At 36.5% G+C, this 23,481-nt stretch overlaps 2 protein-coding genes across 2 annotated transcripts; one reads left to right on the forward strand and one right to left on the reverse strand.

The window, feature by feature from the left end:
• Positions 1 to 1,857: 1,857 nt before the first annotated feature.
• LOC132173534 (COBRA-like protein 10) lies at positions 1,858 to 4,754 on the forward strand. Its single transcript, XM_059585047.1, has 2 exons — positions 1,858 to 2,519; positions 3,318 to 4,754. Exons 1-2 carry the CDS (start codon positions 1,913 to 1,915, stop codon positions 4,742 to 4,744), a joined length of 2,034 nt encoding a protein of 677 aa, XP_059441030.1. The 5' UTR covers positions 1,858 to 1,912; the 3' UTR covers positions 4,745 to 4,754.
• A 2,549-nt stretch (positions 4,755 to 7,303) lies between these two features.
• LOC132176409 (rab GTPase-activating protein 22-like) lies at positions 7,304 to 22,183 on the reverse strand. Its single transcript, XM_059588602.1, has 11 exons — positions 21,674 to 22,183; positions 20,650 to 20,745; positions 18,054 to 18,157; positions 17,465 to 17,727; positions 16,388 to 16,510; positions 15,965 to 16,053; positions 14,775 to 14,880; positions 12,709 to 12,806; positions 8,967 to 9,227; positions 8,310 to 8,393; positions 7,304 to 7,671 (listed from the first exon to the last, which is right to left on the reverse strand). Exons 1-11 carry the CDS (start codon positions 21,761 to 21,763, stop codon positions 7,657 to 7,659), a joined length of 1,329 nt encoding a protein of 442 aa, XP_059444585.1. The 5' UTR covers positions 21,764 to 22,183; the 3' UTR covers positions 7,304 to 7,656.
• Positions 22,184 to 23,481: the final 1,298 nt, after the last annotated feature.

The raw sequence follows: 23,481 nt of genomic DNA on the forward strand, positions 1-23,481 counted from the left end.
TTATTAAAAAAAAAAAAAAAAAGAAGCAAAAAGTCAATTTTTGCTGCTGGCACTGTAGCTGGAACAGCTACAGTGCCAGCCCGGCCTGTTCGCAAACATAGCCTATGGAAACTCTTACATTTTTTAGGCCTTTCCACGCCAGCTTTTTGTCTCCCATTTAGTAGACCAAACAACAAAAACAACCTCAAAAGACACTTGCCTTTGTCCCCTCTTTTATCGAGTATTAATTGCCAATAAATAGCACTTCTAATTTATCATTGATTTTTTTTTTTTTAATTAAGATTATTATTATTATTATTTTTTTGGAACAAAATTAAGATTAATCTAAGAAGTGAATTCAGAATAGTAAGATGGTGGTGGAATAAAAGTAGGGCTAGCAATTTTGACACTACCCGCGAATCTGGCACGAACATGACATGAAGTTAACAGGTATTGGGTTTGGGTTTATCAGGTTCGGGTCTTGATTGGGTCTACCTGATTAAGACACGATTAAATTCGTGTCTGGCGGGTCCACGGGTTGACCCGCCAGACAAGTTTAATAAATGGGTCTAGCAGGTCAGCCAGGTCTGGTGAGTCAACCGGGTCTGGTGGGTCTCGGGTGACCTGCTAGACCCATTTAATTATTTTTTTTAAAAAAAAAAAAAAAAAAAAAGAAAAAAACCTATGTCTAAGTTCTAACTAAGTTAACCCTAACACTTACTAACTCACTCACGACTTCACTTCACTGGCCTATTCCTTGTTTTTCCGTTATTTTTTCTGTGTGGGTCTATATATTAAAACATTTTCTTTTAAATCATTATTTATATATTAAAACATTCTCTTTAAAAACTTTTTATTCTTCTTGGACGGTTAGGATAAATTTGACTAGTCATTTGGCCCAAGAGATCCCTTTATTAAATTATTTTTTCCAATTTTGAGTAAGGGTTTTTTTTAATGGGTCGGGTCGGGTCGGGTTACCGGTTTAGCGCACGAGTCGTGTCTACCCGATATGACCCGGTTATGCTAAACGGGTTAAGCAGGTCGTGTTGGGTTACCCGGATATTTTTTATGTTATAATCGTATCAGACCCGCTAACCCGTTTAACTAAACGGGTCGTATTCATGTCTCAAGTCTTAACGAGTCCTAATCGTGTCTACCCAATTACCCGTTTTGCCAGCCATAAATAAAAGTATGCTTTACGAGGAATGCTACACGTCTTTTTTTTTTTTAAAAAAAAAAATTCAAAACTTGTTCTTTAAATGATGTGTCACAATGTTAATGATGACATATTTCTTAAAATAATTTATTACATAAAATTGCGACACATTCGTTGGGAGCAAATTTTGGAGAAAATTTTGGAAAATATAGCATTTCTCATTCCTCTTCATTACCAGCCTATTACGGCTTACAAAACTGTCTTGCCACGTATGCAACTTAATAATTAAAATTGAGATATGCTATAGTGCAATAAAAGATCATTTTTTGTCCATAAAAGTCCTAGTTGACAAGAGGCCATAAGCCCATCAGTAGGTAGGGCCACCGCAATTACGGATGAGGTCTATGACCTCTTGCCATTTAAGACTTTTATGGGCAAAAAATAGTCTTTATATTGCACTATAGCATTTCTCGTTAAAATTTACAAATTCCTTATGTAGCTCTTCATAAAAAAAAATTATAGTGAAATTAATTAATATTTGTCTTTTTACAATTGTCTACCGACTCTACCGAGAATCAACCCACCACCTCCGAATCTCATGCTAAAACTAGCGGAAGAAAATTGAGCTGACTTAGTCTTCCAATGTCTCCTCTCTTTTATAACCATTTCACCTCTCTCTCTTCCAGGGTTTCCCTCAGAATCAACCCCCACTTCCTCCCGTGCCGCGGCCTCACACGGCCGCTGCATGCTCTCACAAAACCACGAACCCATTGTCTCATGATCAACAAATTAAAAATGGCAACAAAACCAAGAATTCTAATCGCATGCCACCATGCATTACCTTTTTACGTAACACTGTTGTTATTTGTGTTGTTTTATGGAGCTCAGGTTTGTGACGGCCAAGACTACGATGAAACCTCCATGCCGGCGGCTCCGCCGCCCGAGCAGGACGACTGTAATGGGATCTTTCTCTCGTACACCTTCATTTCGCGCCTCAAAGAGTACCCGCACCTGAAGAACGCGAGCGCGCAGGCATGGGCGTTCAAGGCGCAGGCCATGGTGCTCAACGCCGGGGACGAGGAGCTGAACGCGTGGAAGATGTTCATCGGGTTTCAGCACAAGGAGATACTGGTGTCGGCTAGCGGAGCCGTGCTGGTTGACTCAAGCGATTTCCCGGCGGCAGTCGGGAACGGGACGTACCTGGTCGGATCCCCGACGGCGGACTTGAAGACCTCGATTGAGACGGCGGGGGACATCGATCAGATTTCGGTGAAGATGGAGATCATCGGAACGCAGTTTGGGGTGAAGCCCCCCGGGGTGCCGATGCCAAGGACGATTAGGCTTGAGAATGATGGGCATAAGTGTCCTTCACCGCGTGTTCATGGTAATTAGTTTTGTTTGTTTAAACGTTCACGTATATTTGGTGCATGCAAAAGCTAGGGAACAAAAAGATCATTGCTAGACGATTTTTCAGGTCCCTGTTATATATTCAGGCTTGAGGGAAACAAATACATATTTAAAATTATATATGTTTCACAAGTTTTAGAAACATGTTCTTAGGAATACGATGAATTTTTTTTTGTGAAAAGTTATAGCACTACTAGCAGATGCCCTATATGTCATTCTGTTTCTTATGTTTATGAATTTTTTTTTTTAAAAAAAAACACAAAAACCTAGTTGCATAAGATTTTCTATATTTAACTAACCCTCCGGTGTTGATACAGTGTTTTTCAACAAGTAGCCGTGTAGGAAGCTAAAAGTGGTTTCCTATACATTATTTTAATATAAACATTTATCTTTCATCTTTTTGTCTTTAATTAGGGATTGTATTGGGATTTTGTGAAAAAAAAAGTGAGGGTAGATAAGAAATTTGTATTTTGTAAAGAAATAATATTTTAATGGTATAGGAAAATGTAAGAGAAGCTATCGTGAAATATATTTTTATAGGGAAGCAAAAAATAGTTTTGCACCCTAAATTTAAGGAAAATCAAAGGAAAGCTACTGCTAGTGTTGTTACAAAAGTCCCTGAAAAAACCTTTAAAGTTCAAATTTTTTCAATTTTACTCCTCGATCTTCTAATTTGATCCAATTTACTCATTCTGTTAGGATTTGGCTTTGAACATATGTTTGTTTAATACAAGTCATCTTTAATTGTGGTTAGTTTTGGCAAATTTGTTTGCAGGGAAGAGTGCGATGTTTGTATGCTGCAAAAGAGATCCAAAATACAAGGCCAAAAAAACCAAAAAGACCAAATTCTTGCCTCGTCAGAACGGCGATCTCTCCTTCTCATACGACGTGACCCAAGCATATCCAGGCAGCTATCTGGCTCAAGTCACCATCGACAACAACCACCCATTGGGCCGCCTTGATCACTGGAACTTAACCTGGGAATGGATGAGAGGAGAGTTCATATACAGCATGAGAGGAGCCTACACTCACAGAAAAGACAGCTCCGCTTGCATCTACGGCCGCGCCGCTCAATACTATCCGGACCTCGATTTCTCTCAAGTCATGAACTGTGAGAAAAAGCCCATCATCGCCGACCTCCCTCCCTATCTAGCTAACGATACAAAAGTTGGGAAATTGCCCTTTTGCTGCAGAAACGGCACCATCTTGCCAAAAGTAATGGACGAGAGCAAAGCAAAGTCGATTTTCCAATTACAAGTCTATAAGCTTCCGCCTGACCTGAACCGGACTGCTCTCAATCCACCCATGAAATGGAGTATCGAAGGTGTTCTTAATCCGCAGTACAAGTGTGCCGCTCCGATTAGAGTCGATCCGACTGAGTTTCCGGACCCGAGTGGGCTTCAGGCTACAGTTTCCGCCATTGCAAGTTGGCAGGTTGTATGCAACATCACCCGCCCCAAGGTTAAGCAATCTCGTTGCTGTCTTTCGTTTTCAGCCTACTATAATGCCAGCGTCATCCCCTGCAACACCTGCGCCTGTGGCTGTCGGGAATCGGATACCTGCAACCAGAATGCCCGCGCAATGTTTCTCCCTCCAGAAGCTCTTCTCGTGCCTTTTGTGAACAGAACACAGAAAGCGAAAGCCTGGGCAAAAATCAAACACTTTCCTGTTCCAAATCCATTGCCTTGTCCGGATCACTGCGGGGTTAGCATCAATTGGCATATTGATACTGATTACAGGAGCGGATGGACGGCTCGGATTACACTCTTCAACTGGGATGAATTCTCTTTTGAGGATTGGTACACTGCAATTCAAATGAAAAAAGCTTTTCCCGGTTATGAAAAAGCATACTCCTTCAATGGCACCAGCTTGCCAGATATCAACAATACCATCTTCTTCCAAGGCTTAAAGGGTTTGAATTTCTTGATGGGAGAGACAAATGGGACTAAAGAGTATGACCCAAGAGTGCCCGGAAAGCAGCAAACAGTAATTTCTTTCTCGAAGAAACAGACGCCTGGCATAAATATACAACAGGGTGATGGATTTCCGACAAGGGTGCTTTTCAATGGGGAAGAGTGTGCGCTTCCTCCTGAATTTCCCCGGCCGGGAAATGCAGGGCATGATTCTCGTACTAATTTCCTGGCTGTCCTATTCGTCGCAGTTATGACTTTTGTGCTGATAACAGATCGCTTCCATATATGATCATTTGGAGGATTTTTTTTTGCTCGAATTCTGAAACAGAGGATGAAATAGTACTCTGCTTTTCCTCGTATCAAAATTTCTGTGTCTCAGAAACAGAGGATGCCTCTGCACTTGGGCAAATGGAAAATGATGAACGGTGGTGCGTGCAACTTTGATTTGAAGGCCTGTTTTATTATCAGTTGGTTCCAAAGGCAGATGGAGAATGTAACATGTTGAAAATAGACATAATGATAACCCGTATGAAATTGTAACCATTATTTAACTATGGATTCACTTGGTGTCTGACAGATATTCTCCATTGTAAAGTGATCATCTGATTCACTGCCATTTTGTTTCCTAGTATGTATGCAGTTTGAAACTTTTGCAAGTTTTGTCTTCTTCTAACTTGTTGATCTCAATCTTCTCATATAAAAACACTGGCAAATAGGTTGTCTTAGAATATCAATGGCTCAACTTGCTGGAACCAATATTGAGACCTTGTAGAGTGGACAGGATTCTTGTCTTAGGATAGTTTAATCTATGATCTCTGGTTTATCCTTGAGATAAATGTTGCACATACTCTTATTCTTATACTTTCAAGTACATACTCTTTGACGTGACGTGGCCGTAAAAATCATAATTAAATTTTAAAAGGGTCAACATTGAATCAAAATTTTGAATTCAATAGTGATTTTCACTAATACGTCAAGAAGTATGCACTTGTGAGAGTGAGAATATAAGTATTTGGAGCATTTCTCTTATCTTGGGTGATTTGTAAGAACGTATAAAATAATGGTTGCTACAAAGAGAACTTGTGATATTAGAATACTCCCTCTAAACTTTAAAACGTTGCAATTGACTCTTATACTACCTAATCCTTTCACTTAGCCCCCTTAGTTAGGATTCTCAGTTAAACCCAAATTTTTTTTAAAAAAGATAATAATACCCTTACATCACATAAAAAATAATAATTAAGAAAAAAAGAAAAAACAACAGTGGGAGGAGACCTATTGGCCAGATTTTTTTTTTTTTTTTTTAAGAACATAATTGTATTTTTCTTTTCGAGTCATGTTACACACTATTCTCCATCTCATCTCCTATCCATCTCTTTGGCAAATTCACCATTGAATTTGTGGAATCCACATGCAGGTCTCACAAATTCAATTGTGGATTCACCAATCCACTATATGAAGATGGGTGAAAAACCGAATGGATAATAAATTTTATCATTTTTTTTTTTCTTTCACAAAAATGATAGGACATTGCAATTTGAATGTAAATTTGAAGGAGTAAGTGTAGTTTTATTGTAATATTACAAAATGGGCAAGTCATGGTTACAGAATACAGTATCGGAATTTTCTGTGTTTTCTTGTAGATTGGAAGAATACTCTTAATGCTGGGATTAGATGGGATTTGACATACAAATCTAAGAAAGAGGAGATTTGGCCTTCAAAAGGATCGAGGATGGGAACATAGGATGTTCACTGAGATGCTGAAAGAGTTATTTTCACCTGTCACCACCAAGGACTCTGCCTAGGTAGACTGGATGTGTTTGGTAAAACTTTTTGAGGCAGGGTTTTTAATTTTTAATTTTTAATAATAATAATAAAATGTTATTGATTTGATATAAAGTAAAAAAAGGTTTAGAAATTTTTTTATGGGAAAGTGAAAATGTTTTGTTTTGTAGTGATTTTTTTTTTTTTTTGAATAGTAATAAAAAGTGATTGATATGATATAAAAAAAAAAAAAAAAAAAAGTAAAAAATTAGAATGTTTTGCAGTCAACTTTCTTTAGGAAAAGTGAGGGAATGAGAAAAATGGATTGTCAAACAAACCGTATGAGAGTTTAATTAGACTCGAATTGTAATGTGTCCTTTGATTGGAACACGTGTTTCATAACAGGATACAAGAAACACATGTCTCAATTCCAATGGATCCAATAGTTAAAAACTAGACCTGAGAATTAAAATCTTGGGAGCCTCTTAATTGCTATTTTGGAAAAGGATTTTTTTTTCTTCCTATTTAATAACGGGGAAAATGATTACAAGGGAGAATTTTTTTTCCATTCTTATTTCAAATGAAAGAAAGAATGAGAAATGAACTAGAAAAGTTTCCAAACATAAGGTAAGAAACGGCCACTTAACTTAAAAATGTGCTATAAAATGATCACTTCTAGAGGTCTTCAAAGCTATTTTTCCATTCCTGTTACATATATTGTAAAAGAGAAATGCTATTTTTCTCTCTCATTCATCTTCATCCATACATATATTTTTTTCAAAGTCACCATTGGATTTGTAGTGGTTTCTACAGATCCGATCGTGTCTTGTAGTAACAAAATAGAAGCCTCCTTTCCTAATAAGCAATCTTACTGTCTCTAGTTTCATTCCTCCTAGTTAATCTTACCTTTTGTCTCTAGTTTCAAAATGGTCTATAAGAATGTAAATCTTGGTCAAAACTAAAATATTTGGCTTCCAGATTTTGCAAATGTTTCTTTCTTCTTCCCATTAAATCAGCTTGACATGCCATAAGAGATGTATTGGCAAGAGCACTAGTACTCCATTACTTCCCATAAGAAAAGACAGAAGGAAGAAGTTAAATTCATTTCATTGATATCAAATTGACCCGTGTAGGAGTTTTCTTTTTGTATTTTTTTTTCCAGATTGTTACAAAACCAAGTGCTTACAAAGTACATTCGTGTAAGCCCTCGCAAAGAATTGTTTTGGATATACACAAATAATGAGATCATGTTAACATACAACAAATCAACAATGACTTTTGAGGAAGAATTGTGCTCACGCAATCATACAATTCTGTGCAACTCCAAAAAGATCTGTGCAAGTATCTTATTATCTTGCCAAAACAAATCACCAAGTAGAGACATCCTATTATTTCTTCATTGGCCAAAAAATCATGTGCTTTCTCTTTTCTCCATGGCTATGTCTTCTTGGCCTGCGGTATCAATGAATGAACAATGACTTAAGGGAATAACCAGCAGACTTCAATTCTAATGGAGCAAAACACTCAGAGCTTGTGCATTCAGGATTTTCATTTTTGTGCGCATTGAGGATGCTAATACCCATAGATTAGTTAAATTTTGCAGTTGGCAGAAAAAGTTTACTAAATAAAAACATATAAATGGCAGGCATAATCTTTTACAACAAAGTGGTTTCATTAATATACACATGCACATCTTTTAGTAGACTCTTGGACTCTTTCAGAAAAAGGTTGATGGTCAGTATTTCCACTAATAACCAGCAGAAGGAAAAGTTTGTTGGCCATGAAATTCAAAATTAGGGAGCATTCTTATGTTATAACCAAGGTAAATATAGCTACCAAAATGCATGACTACAAAAAAAAAAAAAAAAAAAAAAAAGAAAAAAAAAAAGCAGTTTAAGATGTCATCTTGCAATCAGATCATTTTTCACAATTTTTTTTTTTTTTTAATGGAGTGTTAAAACTCTTGAGGGCTCAATCACTTCTATAAACTAGTGCCCATTATGCCATGTTTTGCTGTTTCTTCTTGCTTCAGGAGAGATTTTAAATCCAAGCCCAAGATTTATAACAAAATTCCAAGAAAAGAACATTACCTTTTTTAAATATTTCTTGTGAAGTTTCATTGCCCCAGAGCAAGCTTTTCTGGCATCTAGATTTCCAGTTATGTCATTCAATATCTGGAAAGTATTAAAAACAAAACAAGAGAAGAGAAAAATGATTTAGAAAGAGAAATTCAGCACGTGCCTACTAGACCTGGATAATTAAATGTATGGAAAATGCTTCACCAGTACCCGACTACTGTTTCCTCAGGACTTCAAAAATTATTTTCCAAAATCATTATTAAGAGAATACAAACATAGCAACTGAGGGGACTTCAAAAAATGTTTTGATAGAAAGAGAAGTGGAATATAACTTAAGGCCGTTAAGTGAATTATAATTTATACTGTTGCACACCTTCCTCTCTTTTTTTGGGGGGAGTGGGGTTGGGGGGAATAGAAGTGTTAAGCAATCTCGGAGCCAAGACCTACACCAACCCCACCCACCTCTTCACCACCTGCCAAGGGCATCTTTACTATTACTCACCTGTGTTCTCTATTTATTTAGAATTTTCCCCACCTAAAATAATCAGCATATTGGAAGCTTTTGAAGCATATCTGAGATTGCTTAACACTTCTATTTTCCCCAACCCCACTCCCCCCAAAAAAAGAGAGGAAGGTGTGCATTGAAAGTTATCAACTCATCAGGCTAACCTTGACAACGTCGTCGAGGCCCCGAGCTTCTTGCAGTAGCTTTGAGCTCTTATCTTTTAAAACACTAGCAACAAGGAAAATGGAGATGGGGAGGGGGGCTTCTGAACTCTTTGCTCTAACTTTCATATTTTCTCTCTCATACTTCCCACATTGACGTATTGACTTTGCTTTTCCTTTAGATCCCTCAGCCTTTTCACTAGCTAACTCAGGGTCTTCATACATCGAGTATAAGTCAGGATCATATTCCAGGGCCCACATCATCTGTTAAGAGTTTAAACAACCAGAGATTTACTGTTAAGAAAAGCAACAAATATGTCCAATGTGCAATTATAACAAAAAAAAAAAAAAAAACCCAAGGTGTATAAGACTTCGTTGATTGATCCCTTCTGCATCATTTGGCATTCAAATTGAGAGGAATTATCAAATAAAAAAACTGATTGACTGCACATGCATTTCTTAAAGCCACACAAATAATCAATTTCATTTGAAGTCATTTGTTATTCCCGGCGCTAATGCAAGAAGTCCTGGTATCAAGTTAAGGGACAAAATAATTTTCAGGGCCATGGTGTATGCATGTATATAGCTACAGGTGGGTCTAGGATACGAACCAAGTAACAAGAAAGAAAAAAAAAAAATCATATTCAACATCAGTAAGCCAAGGATGACAATAGCTGGACAGATCCTATAGAGATCCATGACTTGGAAGTGAACTGAGAGAATGGAATCCTTTGATTCCTTTCTCGAATAGATAAGGAGAGTCCAAAATCCTTTTTTTCTTTTTTAATTCTACTTTGGATGAAAAAACATAGAGAGACCAATACTGGTGGCTTCAGTCCACACACATGTTGGGCTTTATTCCTTAATAAATCATCAATATTGTGAGCCCATGTTGTACTCCACAAATTAAACAAACATGTGGGTAAAGAGGTAAACCTCATCTCTACAAATCATATTGTCGTACTTTATGAGTTACTGTAATAATTTGATAGAGGAATTCCAAATTATTCACCAAGGGATCACCCAAACTCATTGGACTTACATTAAAAACTCTCAGTTATGAGATAGGATGTAGACTAGCTGAAGTAAGCTTAATCGATAAAACTTAGCCAGAAACATTAGAATAATGATTGAACAAATTGAATCGGTGATGCATGCATCTACATCTGTATAAATCGCATCTTAAACATTATATTTGACCATGCATCTGTATAAATGATAAAGCAACAAAAAACATGTGGAAGGTGATTAAGTTAAAACGCTAGGCCCTGACAGTTTCTCTATGGCGTTCTTCCAAGTTTGTTGGGATGTGTTAAAAGAAGACATTATGATGGTCTTTCGTGCCTTTCATGCTAGTGGTAAGCTTGAAAGGATCCTTAATGCTACATCCATTGCCCTCATTCCAAAGTTCAGTGGGTTGTTGATCCCAAAGACTTCCGCTTGATTAGCCTTGTGAGTGGCATTTACAAACTTATTGCTAAGATTTTGGCAAACAGGCTAAAGACGGTGTTGGAGAAAATTATCTCTAAGTCACAAAATGCATTATCCGAGGTAGGCAAATTCTAGATCATGTTCGTATTGCCAATGAATGCCTTGATAGTAAAATAAGATCTGGGGAGTTGGGTGTACTTTGCAAGCTGGACTTGGAAAAAGCCTATGATTATGTTAATTAGGATTTTCAGATGTACATGCTGAGGAGGTGTGGTTTTGGGAGTAAGCGGTGCTCTTGGATATTTCATTGTATTTCTACGGTGTGGTTCTCGGTTTTGGTAAACGGCACTCCCACTGGTTTTTTTATTAGCTCCTGTGGCTTAAGACAAGAGAACCTTCTATCCTCTTTGTTGTTCATCATTGTGATGGAGGGCTGGGTAGGATGATTTTTGCTGCTGTGAATGGGGGACTGTTATCTAGTTTCTCGGTGGGGATAGGGATGAACATATCTCATCTTTTGTTTGTGAATGATACCCTGATTTTCAGTAGGGCTGTATCAGATCATCTATGACATATGTGGTACTTGTTTTTATGCTTTGAAATTGTCTCGGGATTGAAGGTTAATTTGGCTAAGTCAGTATTTGTTCCTATGGGTGACGTTGACGTGGATGGATTAGCAGGTATTATGGCCTGTGGGGTTTCCCCTTTGCCTTTGAAGTATCTTAGTTTTCTGTTGGGGCCTCCTATAAGGCCAAGTTTATTTGGAAAAGTGTTATTGAAAAAATCAAACATCACTTGGCTAGTTGGAAAATGATGATTTATTTAAGGGTGGTAGGTTATCCTTATAAAGAGTACACTTCCAATTTACCTACGCATTTTATGTCCATCTTTCCTCTTCTTGTGGGCGTTGCAAACCGTATTGAAAAGCTTCAACGTGATTTTCTATAGGGTGGGCTAGGTGAAGAGTTCAAATATTACATAGTAAGGTTTGTTCTCCAATCTCTGAAGGAGGGTTGGAGGGTCGGAACTTATTGATGTTCAATCGAGCTCTTTTAGGGAAATGGCGATAGCATTATGCGCATGAGAGAGAGGCTTGGTGGAGAGTGGTAGACGCTAAATTTGGTGGTTCCTAGGGTGGATGGTATTCTAATGAGCCTCTTGGGATGTATGAAGTGGGTTTATGAAAGAATATTAGAAGTGGTTGGGGGAATTCTCTAGTCATACTAGATTTGAGGTGGGAAATGAAACCAATGTTAGTTTCTGGCATGATCTATGGTGTGAGGATATGGCTTTTAAGGGCGCCTTTACAAATTTATTAGGCATTGCGTGTACAAAAATGCTTCTGTTGCAGCACACTTGGAGTTCATGGGTGGCTCCACTCAGTGGAATGTAAGCTTTGCTAGAGCAGCTCATAATCGGGAGGTGGATGTCTTTGACTCTTTCTTCATGGTGTTGTATTCAGCTAGAATGAGATGGAAAAGTGAAGACAAGCTTTGGTGGATCCCCTTCAAAAGAGGTTTTCTCATTGTTAAATCCTTCTACAATGTCTTGGTTCGCAATGATGGCTTACGTTTCCCTTGGAAGAGTGTTTGGCAGACAAAAGTTCCTTCGAGGGCAGCCTTTTTTTCTTGGTCAATGACCTTAGAAAAGATCCTTATCATTGATAATCTGAGGAAACGACACGTCATTGCAGTTGATAGGTGTTGTATGCCTTAAAGGAACGGGAAGTTCATAGATCATCATCTTCTTCATTGAAAGGTGGCTAGTACCTTATGGGATGTCTTCTTCAATCGATTTGGGTTGTCTAGGGTTATGCCCAGACAAATAGTCGACTAATATGCATGTTGGTGGACTGCCAACAATGCTCGGAGTGCTGCTGTGTGGAAGATGATGCCTTCATGCCTCTTGTGGTGTCTATAAAGGGAAATGAATGACAGAAGTTTTGAGGACCGTGAGAGAACTTTAGAGGAGCTTAAGTCATTATTTTTCTATACTTTGTATCTTTAGACGACAGTTTTTGTTTACCCTTTTGGTGATTGGTTACAATGATTTTCTTGCTCTATTTTCTCCTTCTAGTTAGGTGTTTTCTCGTGTATACTTCTTGTGCACCTGGAGGCACATTACACTTTTAATGAAATATCGATTACTCATAAAAAATAAAAAATAAAAGAATATTGGAAGTTAAATTTGGTTTTCCTGGAATAGTTTCAAGAACTCCAGCTAGCAAATGGATCTACATAACATAAAAAAAAAAAAATTTTAAAAAAAAGTCAACAAAAAATATGAAAAAGCTACAAGAGAAGTCAAATCCTACCTCCCAAAGGTACAATGAGTCACAAAAAGAGAATTCTCTACGGAACAAAACCATGAGCATCCGAAAAGCAAATAGATAATCACCTCCACCTAGTGTCTCTGTGTTACATAATCAAAAGGCAAGCTTCGCTGTTACTTTCTTTTCTTGAGAATTAAATCAATGGATGTTGAAGAAAATAGAAATATATATATGAATTATAATAAGGGCAATAATTTCAACTCTAGACGTTATAGAATATAGTAACTATTATCAATGACAAATAATAAACTGCTAAATGACTGTTATAACCGATGACTACATCAACACCAGTTGAACAAGGCAAATAATCATATAAGCTTGTTTATCAGCATACCAATGGTTGAGTCCCTTTGTCAGCGCAGGCTATTAATTCAAAAACGAAGCTACGGTAAATGCTGCCTTTCCTGCTCACCCTTTTTCATATATTATAAATTAGAAAGAAATATTGGGGAATGAATTCATGTTTATTTTGGGTGGCATATGAAATTCAATAAAAACTACCAACATTTTAAAATTTTTAGGTATCTAGTAGTATCATATTAGCAATACTATCACAGAGAAGTTCTTTTCGTCAAAGAAAACTACAATTAACAATTTTCATAAGATCTTTGCCACCAGCCATGTAGACCAGCATTGCAATTTAAACATTTGTGGATGCCTCCTATGAATGACTCATCCAAAGAAAAATCAATTGAAAATTTCCCCTAAGACTCTCCATTATTTTCTTAATTCGAGTTCCTGATTTCAATTGCATAACCGAAGGACCTTCCCTTTTTCTAAGAATTTCTCTTAAGCAAGAGAAACATGATCAATTGAAAGGTGGCAGATGCGTTCTTTAGCTGGCAAGGGCAGTTTGGCCAACACAAAAACGTCATTTGAAATTATCAGAGAGATTGACGCCTTGGAAGTTTTTCGATAAGACCATAAAATAGCATGTTGGGATATCACTCAATCCAAAAGTTTACACTTGTGGGTTTAAGTCCAACTAGAGACTGGAGGCAATCCCCCAGTATTTAGAGGGAGCTGCAGATGCAGCAAGAAAATGGATGCGCTAACGCGCAACAGTATTCAGCAACTTGTGCACTAAAGCTAATGATGTGGAAGCACATTGTGAGCTAGGTCCAGAACGTCGTGAGACAATTCGATCCTATATTAACCACTCACATTTGTAACATCTTTCCACTGTGGGATTCAATATTTTTATACTCACATGTGTAAACTCAACAATCTCCTCCTCGCATGTGAGTTCATCACCACATTGCTACATTGTGTGCTATGTGGGTTTGCTCGCACCATGCACCTTTGCCCCAACTCCAAGGACTCTTGTTTGAGCCCGTGCCATGGACCTTTGCCCCTTACTCCGGGGACCTTTACTCCTTACTCTAGGAACCCTCGTGTGTATCCGTTCCATGAACCTTTGTCCCTTACTTCGGGGACCCTTTGTCCATGCCCACACCTTGCACCTTTGTTCCTACTCCAAAGAGTCTCTTTTTTGCACCACCATTGACTCTAATACCACTTGTTAGGGAGAGAATTGCCTACGGAGTCCACCAAAAGCACATTAATATACATGTTTAGACACCACTCCAACCCAAAAGTTTAAGCTAATGAGTTTGGGTCTACTCATGTATATTTACTACATTGTTTATTTTTTTTCAATGTGGGACGTAACACTCACAACAGATCTCTCCCTCACACGTGTATATTCAACAAAAATTTAGATGTAAGTTTTTTTTTTTTTTTTGGGGGTGGGGGGTGGGGTTTCTCTTGTATATACTCTGTCTACTTGAGTGTCCTCTCAATCAACAATACATTCTGTTACTTCTCCAAAGAAACAAATCTCATGATATTTTCACAATGGTTCAGAATAGTGGATTTTCAGGCTCACGTGATATGCTGGGTAACACTGACAGGGAGAAAAGCTTTATCAACTGAAATGTGACTAGATCATAAGCTATATCCTTTTTTTTTCTTTTTTTTTCTTTTTTTGGGGATAAGTATTATGAGCTAAATATACAAAATGAGAAAACACAATTTTAAGGAAATACCTAAGTGCTGGTGAAGTTTTGGATCTATAACTTGAGTAATTTCAGCCAAATTACTTAGTTGTGTCTCCACCCCAACAGAGCTATCGGTACATCTGAAATTTCCTCGCTGTGTATTTTCAAATAAGAACACATCATGAGAAGCTGGAATTAAATTTAAAAACAAAAAAGGATCAGTCAAAAAACTTTGGGCAGCTACGAAAGAACAATGTAACAGATCATAGAATGGAACACTGTGCTCACTTTTAACTGAACAGTAGATATATATCGTAGAAATTATGAACATGAAAATTTTGCAGAACCTTTTCTTAACACAAAGGTTAAGACTAAAACGCAGTTCACTTCTTTCAGTTTAGTATATTTGTCCATTCTTTAATATCAGATGCTTTTACATACAACGTTGTTAAACCTTGAGGTGTAGCACAATTAGCTGGGAACCACATCTTAGGAAGCGAAAATTACTAGTTTGAATCTACCCTCCCCCTCCCTCCCCTTGGGCCCAACTCACTCAACCAGATAAGGACAAAAAAAAAGAAGAGAGAAAAGATCAATTGTGCTTGTTTAAAAAACTCAGGCTATGTTCAGTTGGATCAGACAAAAGAGAAACCAAACCATTTCCTCTCATAGTTTTCTAAGAGAGATACATCAAAAGGAAATTTTGATTAGGGATACAAGAGATCGAAGCGACTGAGAAGCACATATACATATATTTGGCAAATTTTGACTTCACTGATTAATGAGGCTATAATTCATAAAGAAAAGATTTTTAACATCACTTTATTCTATAATAGTTGTTTGATGCAAAACTATGGTAGATCTAAAAAACCCTAGCTAAAATTAGAGGTACCCCCTGCATATCCAAGCCTCGTTGGTATGTGCAATGTTAAGTTCCAGGAAATAAGTAAGACATAAACTTAAAAGAAATAAATGGAGCAAAGACAAAACATTTCAAGATATCAAAGAAAGCCAATATCATAAACAACACTCTGTCCTTGAACAAACATCCTCATAAACCCCTCGAAAGACAAGAAAAGAGATCCACCCAAGTAGTAGAGAGGATAGTAGACTAAATTATCTCATCAAAAAACAGTAGGAGATATCCAGTATCAAAATATTAACTAAAAGTAAACAAGTACACTAACTAAAAGTGCAATATCATATTGTATAAAATATTCTATGGGGAAAAAAGGTACCAATCTCCGCATCAAACGTTCAAAGCACCAAAATGCATCTGCTTCATCTTCAAGAAGAATTATCATGGGGGAGCAAAGATCACTCATTCCTGCTCAGCATTGTCATAAAGTTAGATAGAAGAACTGACTCTTTGTTGCAATAGATGTAAACTATTGTTACTTCTTGCTATGCAAGCAGAATAACGTAAATGAGAAGAATTTCAATGAAATATGTAGTTAGATAAGAATGCCAGATCTACATGTTATATAACAACATAACCATATTATATAATTGATTAATACTCATTCCTCACTGATAAGTGAAATGTTTGGCCTGACGACGGGACCAAAGAGCCGCCCGTACATCAGATGTATGTAGCCCATGAGCAGTATATAATAAAAAAATGTTTGATAATGCATTAAACGTCCATTTGAATTACCCACCTTGACAATAGCCAACATCTGTATCTATCCATGCATAAACAGCAAGAATATCCCAAAGTTTTGACAAGTTTTCTTGCTTCTCATAAAACACCAATGTCCTGTCAGTTCGAATCACATCGAGACCTGACATTGATATTAAGGCAAACAGAAATGTCAGTTACCCAATAAACCTTTGAGTACAACAATGCTATTATAACTAAATAAATACAGGCAACTTCAAAATAAACATATTTCTAGGTGATTTCAGTGCTATCTTGAATATCATTTTAATTTCATTGGCAAGTCACCGACCACATAAGAAACCAAATGCATGCTGATTAAATCAAATTAGCAAATCCACAAAAACCTCTGAATCATTATATGTAATAGATAACCACTACTACTACATCCATCTCATAATGAGTGTCCAAAAAAAAAAACACATTTTAAGGAACAGCTATTGTATTTTTGCCCAATATTGCCCTTGCATAATTGTTTTTAAACATTCATGGAGACAAATTTCAAAATGAGGATAAAAAGGGAAAGTAAAAATTTGAAACTTTTAACTTTCCAGTGTGGGACATAAATTACCGAACAAGTAAAATTGGCAAAAGTGACAAACTCATAATTGGACAAAGTAAGACAAAGTGATCAAAGCATAAGTAATTGAAACAACTAAAAGAAATATTAAAGCAAACTGCAAAATAGGAATTAGAAAATTTTTCTTGAAATAAATTGAAACCTGAAATTTCCTACTAAAAATTTAGAGGGTGAGAGAGAGTTGAACACTACAAGATTCCAGACTACCAGAACTCATGCTGAAGAGACTCTATATAGATGGTAAGTTCTTTGACATTGTGACAACAGATTTTAGAAGACAATGTCAAGCCCAAGATGCACGTACTAAGATCAATGAGGTAGCATGCATGCTCATCACCAATCACAAGGTGTAATAATGAAGTGTGCCATATACTAAGTACTTACAAGGTAAATTAATCATGAAAATACTAAGGGAAAAAGAGCTTCACCTAACATTAAAAGTGAATTTAGCCCTGACAGAAAAGAAGTGAGCATTTTTTATTAAAAGATACCACCAACCTATTTGATGTAGTGTAAGCATCCACTGGATTACTTTCTTATCCTTCATTGTATCCAAACCATTGGTTGTGGCTTTAATATCAGCCCCACTGTTGTCTTGAGGAGGTAAAGCTTGTCCCTTGCCTGGATTTGTTTCTAAAAGTACTAAGGGATCTTGAATGGGCTGACCATCTTCAGTGATTACAGGCGCTGTGATAAACCTTCCACTTCCAACAACAGGAAACATTTGGCGGCACTCTTCCTTCCACCTAGCATATTGCATCCTGAAGGAGTAGAATTACACTTAACTGATAGTCTCATAATATCAGCAGATAGTGCATCAAAATTTGAGCTCTTACAGGATATAAATCTGCGCTATAGTGGGAGATAGGTTTGATTATTTGATTATTTGGGTATAATCAGTTAGTAAAATCAGGATAACTAACTGGTCCCAAAAAAAAAAAAAAAAAGGAAGAAAAATTGAGTAATCAGTGATTTTGAACTCTTCCAAGTGACAACAAGACCCTAAATCTATCCTTAATCCTTCCCCATTGATTCCCTATGTGCCACCCATACATACTAACTTTTGTATTTGATGAAAAAGGACTACCTTCGATGCTTCCGTATCTGCTCCCGTTCATCCAATGTACTCTTGGGATCATAACAACCAAGTAGAAATTCCCATACTTCCCCTCTAATTGATGGATGGATCCCCTAATTTAGCACATAAATAAGAGAATAATGCTAAGTATCATCCCTCACAGGGTTGGTTTCCTTTATGAAGGAAAATCCAAAAAAGGAATATAAGAAAAGGAAAATATCTAAACGTGAAGAAATAGAGTAAAGTCCACAGTATAATTGCTCAAGTATACAAAGTTCCACAAAATTGATAACAAAAGCTTTACCAATGCCTGTAAGCAGAGAAACAGACCCATAGATTGTTCTTTTAAGATATCAGGAGCATAAATTTTTCCTAATTCGTGTAAAGCAAGAACAATAGATTTTATAAAGCGATTGAGCTCAGATTCATAACATCTATCTCAAGGGTGACAATTTATAAATGACATATAATTAATAGATATTATTAGTTATCAAAAAATTAAATAAATGGCATAAGTTTTAGCCACAATGCAGGAAAGGAACATGATCATTAATGACATAGTAAAGAATATCTAGGTGATTTGTTCATCTATGTTATAAAAAACATGAATTAGAATAAGTATAAAATAAAGTGGTGGAACAACTTCAGCTTCATTCAGAGCTGTCAGAAGAGGGGAAAAAAGAAAAGAAAAGAAAGTCAAGTAGACCAAGTGCATGAGAAAAGCAACATAATAATAATTTAAATCAGATGCATGCCATGGAGCTGATGTTGGAAATTTTGGTTAAATTGCAATCATATGATAAATGTAGTGTTAGAGACAATATAGCCGTTGCAATCAGATACATGCCAAAATCACAAATTTTGGTGCAGCTGGAGTATCTTGAGTGTGATTTTGTGCAACGGCTATATTGTCTCTAACAATCTGAAAGTTTTTATGGAACATTTGTGAAAATTTAGTGCTTTCCTTGTTCTTGTCTACTTTTGCTCATATATTGATCGATATTGTCTACCCTTTGTGAAGTTAAAAATGCATTTCGTTCCTGGAACTTTTTTAGAAATTTACATACGATGAGTGACTAGTAGTGAGTCTGCAGAGTACAGCACATTATATTTATGCATCTTCTTAAGGAGAATACAGGAAAACCAATGTCAATTACTGCAAGTTTTTGTCTTGGGTTATGTCTAGACGAGTAGTCAATTTGTATGCTCGTTGGTAGACCGTCGACAGCATTCAGAGTGCAGCTATGTGGAAGATAGTGCATTTACGCCTTTTGTGGTGTCTATGGAGAGAAAGAAATTATAGAAGTTTTGAGGACCACGAGAGAACTTCGGAGGAAATTAAGTCTTTATTTTTCAACATTTTGTATCTCAATTACTTATAAAAAAAAATTACTACAAAATTTTAAGGAGGATCATAAGGTCAAAAAAGGAAGCATAATCATCCTGATGCGCTCAACTGAAATAATTGAATTGGAGTTGTTAATCACTCAATTCTACAGCTCGTTGACCTATCAAAAAAAAATCTATAGCTCATTGAACTAGTCAGCCTGATTGCTAAACTCCACATGATCACAAGCGTGCAGCTGATGGTTAAATAAGCTAATAGAACCAACAATAAATTTTAAGGCATTCATAATACCAAATGCAATGATCTTTGGATCAAATGGCATCTACTCCATAAAGGTCTACATTATAAGAAGTGGCTATTTGATGTAGATCACATCACGGAAGATTACATATCTTCCCGCAATCAAATAAAGTCAAAATAAAGCAGTTGACCAGACCCGTTTGAAGGTCATTAGAAGCCTGTTCAAACGAGGATCACAGAGATTTACACAGATTGCACCAGCAAAACTTCAGTCAAAGTTCGATCGACTAATGTGGCTCGTGAGTTCAGACAGAATGTATTGGTCAAAGGTGGTGCATCTCATTCGAACAAACATGACTCCCGTTCAAAATGATGGTCTCACAGAATGGCAGCTAAGTTATTTTTTTACACCTTTTGTCATGTTTTTGCTCTTTTCTCTCAAGGATTTGGTGTTTAGCAGAGCATTATTGTACCTTGTATTATGTAAGGTAAAAGCGTAGCTGTTTGCTAAGAACAAGTTTGAGTTTGAATAAAATTTCTAAGAGTGTTCTCCATATTTTTCAGTGTTGGGTATTCTTGTTGAATCAATCAATCAAGTGTTTCTGAGTGAACCAACAGATGTGCAGAAGGATTTCAATCTGGTATTCATGCATGAATCAACGAATTTAAAATCAATTTCTTTCTTTCTTGTCAGATCCATCTATCCTACAGACTTCCTTGCATCACTATCGCATAAGGGTATGGGGAGTCGTGTTTACCTTTCCAAAGAAAAAAAAAAAAGAAAAGAAGTGGCTATATTGTCCAAATTCAAAGAGAGTGAGTGAATTAATTCTCCAGGTCAACATTCACACCCGATTTACAAGAACAGATATTTGCATGGTTTCTCACGATACTATAGATATCTAATATATAAAGAATGATAGATATGCTACGATGCAAACTGATTTTCATATTCCACTATAAAATAAACTTCTAACATAATTTTAGGCAGGTTGTGAACCATGAAGAGGCTCTTACCCCACGCTGGATTCGACTTAGAGTCTTGCCTATATCCAGATGACCTTCTGGAGTAAATGCAGCATTCCATTTCCTTACACTTAGAGTTTTACCTGCCTGCATAAGCAGATTAAATTAAAAGTATTCAGCAATAGAAATAACAAGCAACACAGAGGACTTGTTATAAATTGGAAATTTCAATCTGTCTTAGTTACTCAGGGTAAATTCATAAATATGGCTTTTTACATATATGGCGTGTCTATAGTAGCAGGAAACCTCATCAAAATTTTGGTAAGGAAGCAACTCTTAAAAGGAAAGATATATAATTAGATCTCCAATGCAATCCAAAGATATATAAACAGATCTCCAATGCAATCCATTACCAAGTACCCAGAGTTATAGACTTGTAAATGCATATGACTGGTTCTTTTTTTTTTTTTTTTTTTTGTTCTACCTTCATTTCTTAAAAATATCCTCTCAACTATACCAGTGACAAGAAAATGAGAGAAACATATTCTCTAAATTGGAAGCAAGAAAGCTGCTCGGAGCACAGCAGCAAGTTTGACCTATAATAATGACAAGGCATTTCCCTCACAAGGACATTTCTATTGCGTGTCAAAATGATGGGATTAAACGTAAAACGGCATACAATCTGAAATTTTATACGAGATCTTAATGAGCCCAAGCTCACCCTCCCAATAACTTTGACTATATTACCATAAATGCCTTCTACCACTGTTCACAATCTTTATTCTTGCGCATGACTCTCCAATGTCAAGAAAATTATAAATTTCCAAAACAAATTCACAAATCCCTACCATTTATCCTCATCTTACCAAATCCGTATCATGCATGATCCAAATAAACATTTACGCCTACTCTTCATTGAAAATCAACAACATTTACCTTCGAATTTCATACATTACAAATCATCTCGATTATTCAAAGAAATTTTATCCAAATTAAGCCAATGGGTATCTAAAAAATCCAAAAGGGTATCTTAAAAACTCAAAATAAAAATAAAAATCACGAAGAACCACCGGACCTTGATCTTGAAGCGGGTTTTTGGAACATCTGTGCACTCAGGCCGGACCTTATAGAAAGAATCAGCAGGAGCTCCGGAGTCCCTCCACATTTTCAGAACACCAAAAAAATAAGGAAACAGAAACTCAAAGCAATTTCTTCTGCTTTTGAAACCAATAAATCCCAACCACCAGCAACATCCAGGAGCCGGACCCCTTTGGAGAATCAACAAAAACCCAGAAAACTTATTGTCTCAGACGCCGGAGAGGAAGATTCAAAGACAGACCCCGATCAGTAGCTGCGCAAGACCGCTCCAAAGACCAAATCCTAAGCCAAAAACAAAAAAAATAAGAACAAAACGAACAAAGATATCGTTTTTTTGGATTTGTTTTTCTTGTTTTGTAATTTATTTTTTTTCCTTTTAATTTGGATATGTTAGGTAGTTGGTGGTGGTTTCGGTCTTGGTTTTGGTCTTGGACATGGACATGGTCATGGTGTATTACTCTGTCAAAGAGGAGGGTGCGTGAGGTGGTTCCCACCTCACAGACACCACCAGTGGCCGTTTAATGCGTTAATTTTAACGTACGTTCCTCATGTTTTCCCTTCTCTCTCTAGAAAAACGAAAATAATATATATAATATATATATATATATCTTCCAACCATTTTGGAAAAATAAAAAACAAAAATACATTGTGTTTTTTTTTTTCTTCACCTGATTTTGGGTTTCTTTCTTGAAATATTATTTGTGGGTGAAATTTTTCACTTGAATTTGATTGGAAGGTAGGGAGGGAGAGCGAAAGTAGCGTGGGGTCAATGATCATTGGACTAGGCTTTTGGCCGGCAATTTTTGTAGCGGGAACAACAAAAAGGAGGAATTTGGAGGGATAAGGCGGCTGCGTCAATGGTTCCCTTTTTGGGTTAATCGTACCCTTTTTGGGTCAAATGGGGTTTGGGTTTTGGATGGGCACAAGTGGGCCTAGAAATGAGAGAGGCTAATTTTCCTTCTTCAGAATGACTTGCACGGTTGGGACTCAACATAGCCAACCCCATCAATGATATTTTGAATTATGCTGCCAAGCCCACTTTCCTCAACATCTTTTTTAAGGATAAGTTGAGAAATACTAGGAATACTCTCAAAGTTGTCACGTCAATTAATAATGGCTTCATAAAAGAAGTTTATAGAGAAGTGCTACACATTCTCATCTCATTTTTCTTTCATCTTCTTACTTTTCAAAATTATCATTGAATTTAAAAGGCCTATGTATGGGATCCATATAATCCCACAGATTCAATAGTTATTTTAAAAAGTGGAAGAATGGGAGAAGAATGAGAAGAAAAAATGAAGCATTTTCTAAGTTTTTGTGTTTAATTACTTTTATAAAGATGAATGTGAAGCGAAGAAATTTGCTTTAGTTTGTTTGAATTCAAATGAATCATATGCAAATATACATAGGTCTTTAGTGTACTCATCATAATAAAGAAAGTTAAATTGTTGCTATCAAAATTTTTGATGGGCTACGGAGAAATTAAGGACTTGGAACAAAAAAATATTTTTGTAGGATAATTATGATGATTTTAGTGGCAACTCTAGCGCAAAAATATATGATAAAAAGTGTAATTTTTAGGCTCACAACATACGTTGTAAGTAATGAGTATAAATTCATAGTTTTATAGAAAGATAAACATGTTAAATGACAAAGCATTTGGTGGTTCCATGGGCGAATACTTACCTCGAACACTCATCTTTAACCTCGGACATCTCAAAACATCAACTTCATGTTATGCAAGTCATACTATATTATTAGACAAATCTCTAACAAAATTCTTAT

Source organism: Corylus avellana, chromosome ca3 (genome assembly GCF_901000735.1).
Source record: "Corylus avellana chromosome ca3, CavTom2PMs-1.0".
Lineage (NCBI taxonomy): Eukaryota > Viridiplantae > Streptophyta > Magnoliopsida > Fagales > Betulaceae > Corylus > Corylus avellana.

Excerpts from the sequence above, each read along its gene's own strand:
- LOC132173534 (XM_059585047.1), top strand. The coding sequence starts at position 1,913 with ATGATCAACAAATTAAAAATGGCAACAAAACCAAGAATTCTAATCGCA. Across the intron at positions 2,520-3,317 it reads TCCTTCACCGCGTGTTCATG|GGAAGAGTGCGATGTTTGTA; the intron begins GTAATTAGTTTT and ends ATTTGTTTGCAG.
- LOC132176409 (XM_059588602.1), bottom strand. The coding sequence starts at position 21,763 with ATGTGGAGGGACTCCGGAGCTCCTGCTGATTCTTTCTATAAGGTCCGG. Across the intron at positions 18,158-20,649 it reads TAAGTCGAATCCAGCGTGGG|GGGATCCATCCATCAATTAG; the intron begins GTAAGAGCCTCT and ends GTGCTAAATTAG. Across the intron at positions 12,807-14,774 it reads AAAACTTCACCAGCACTTAG|AGACACTAGGTGGAGGTGAT; the intron begins GTATTTCCTTAA and ends TATGTAACACAG.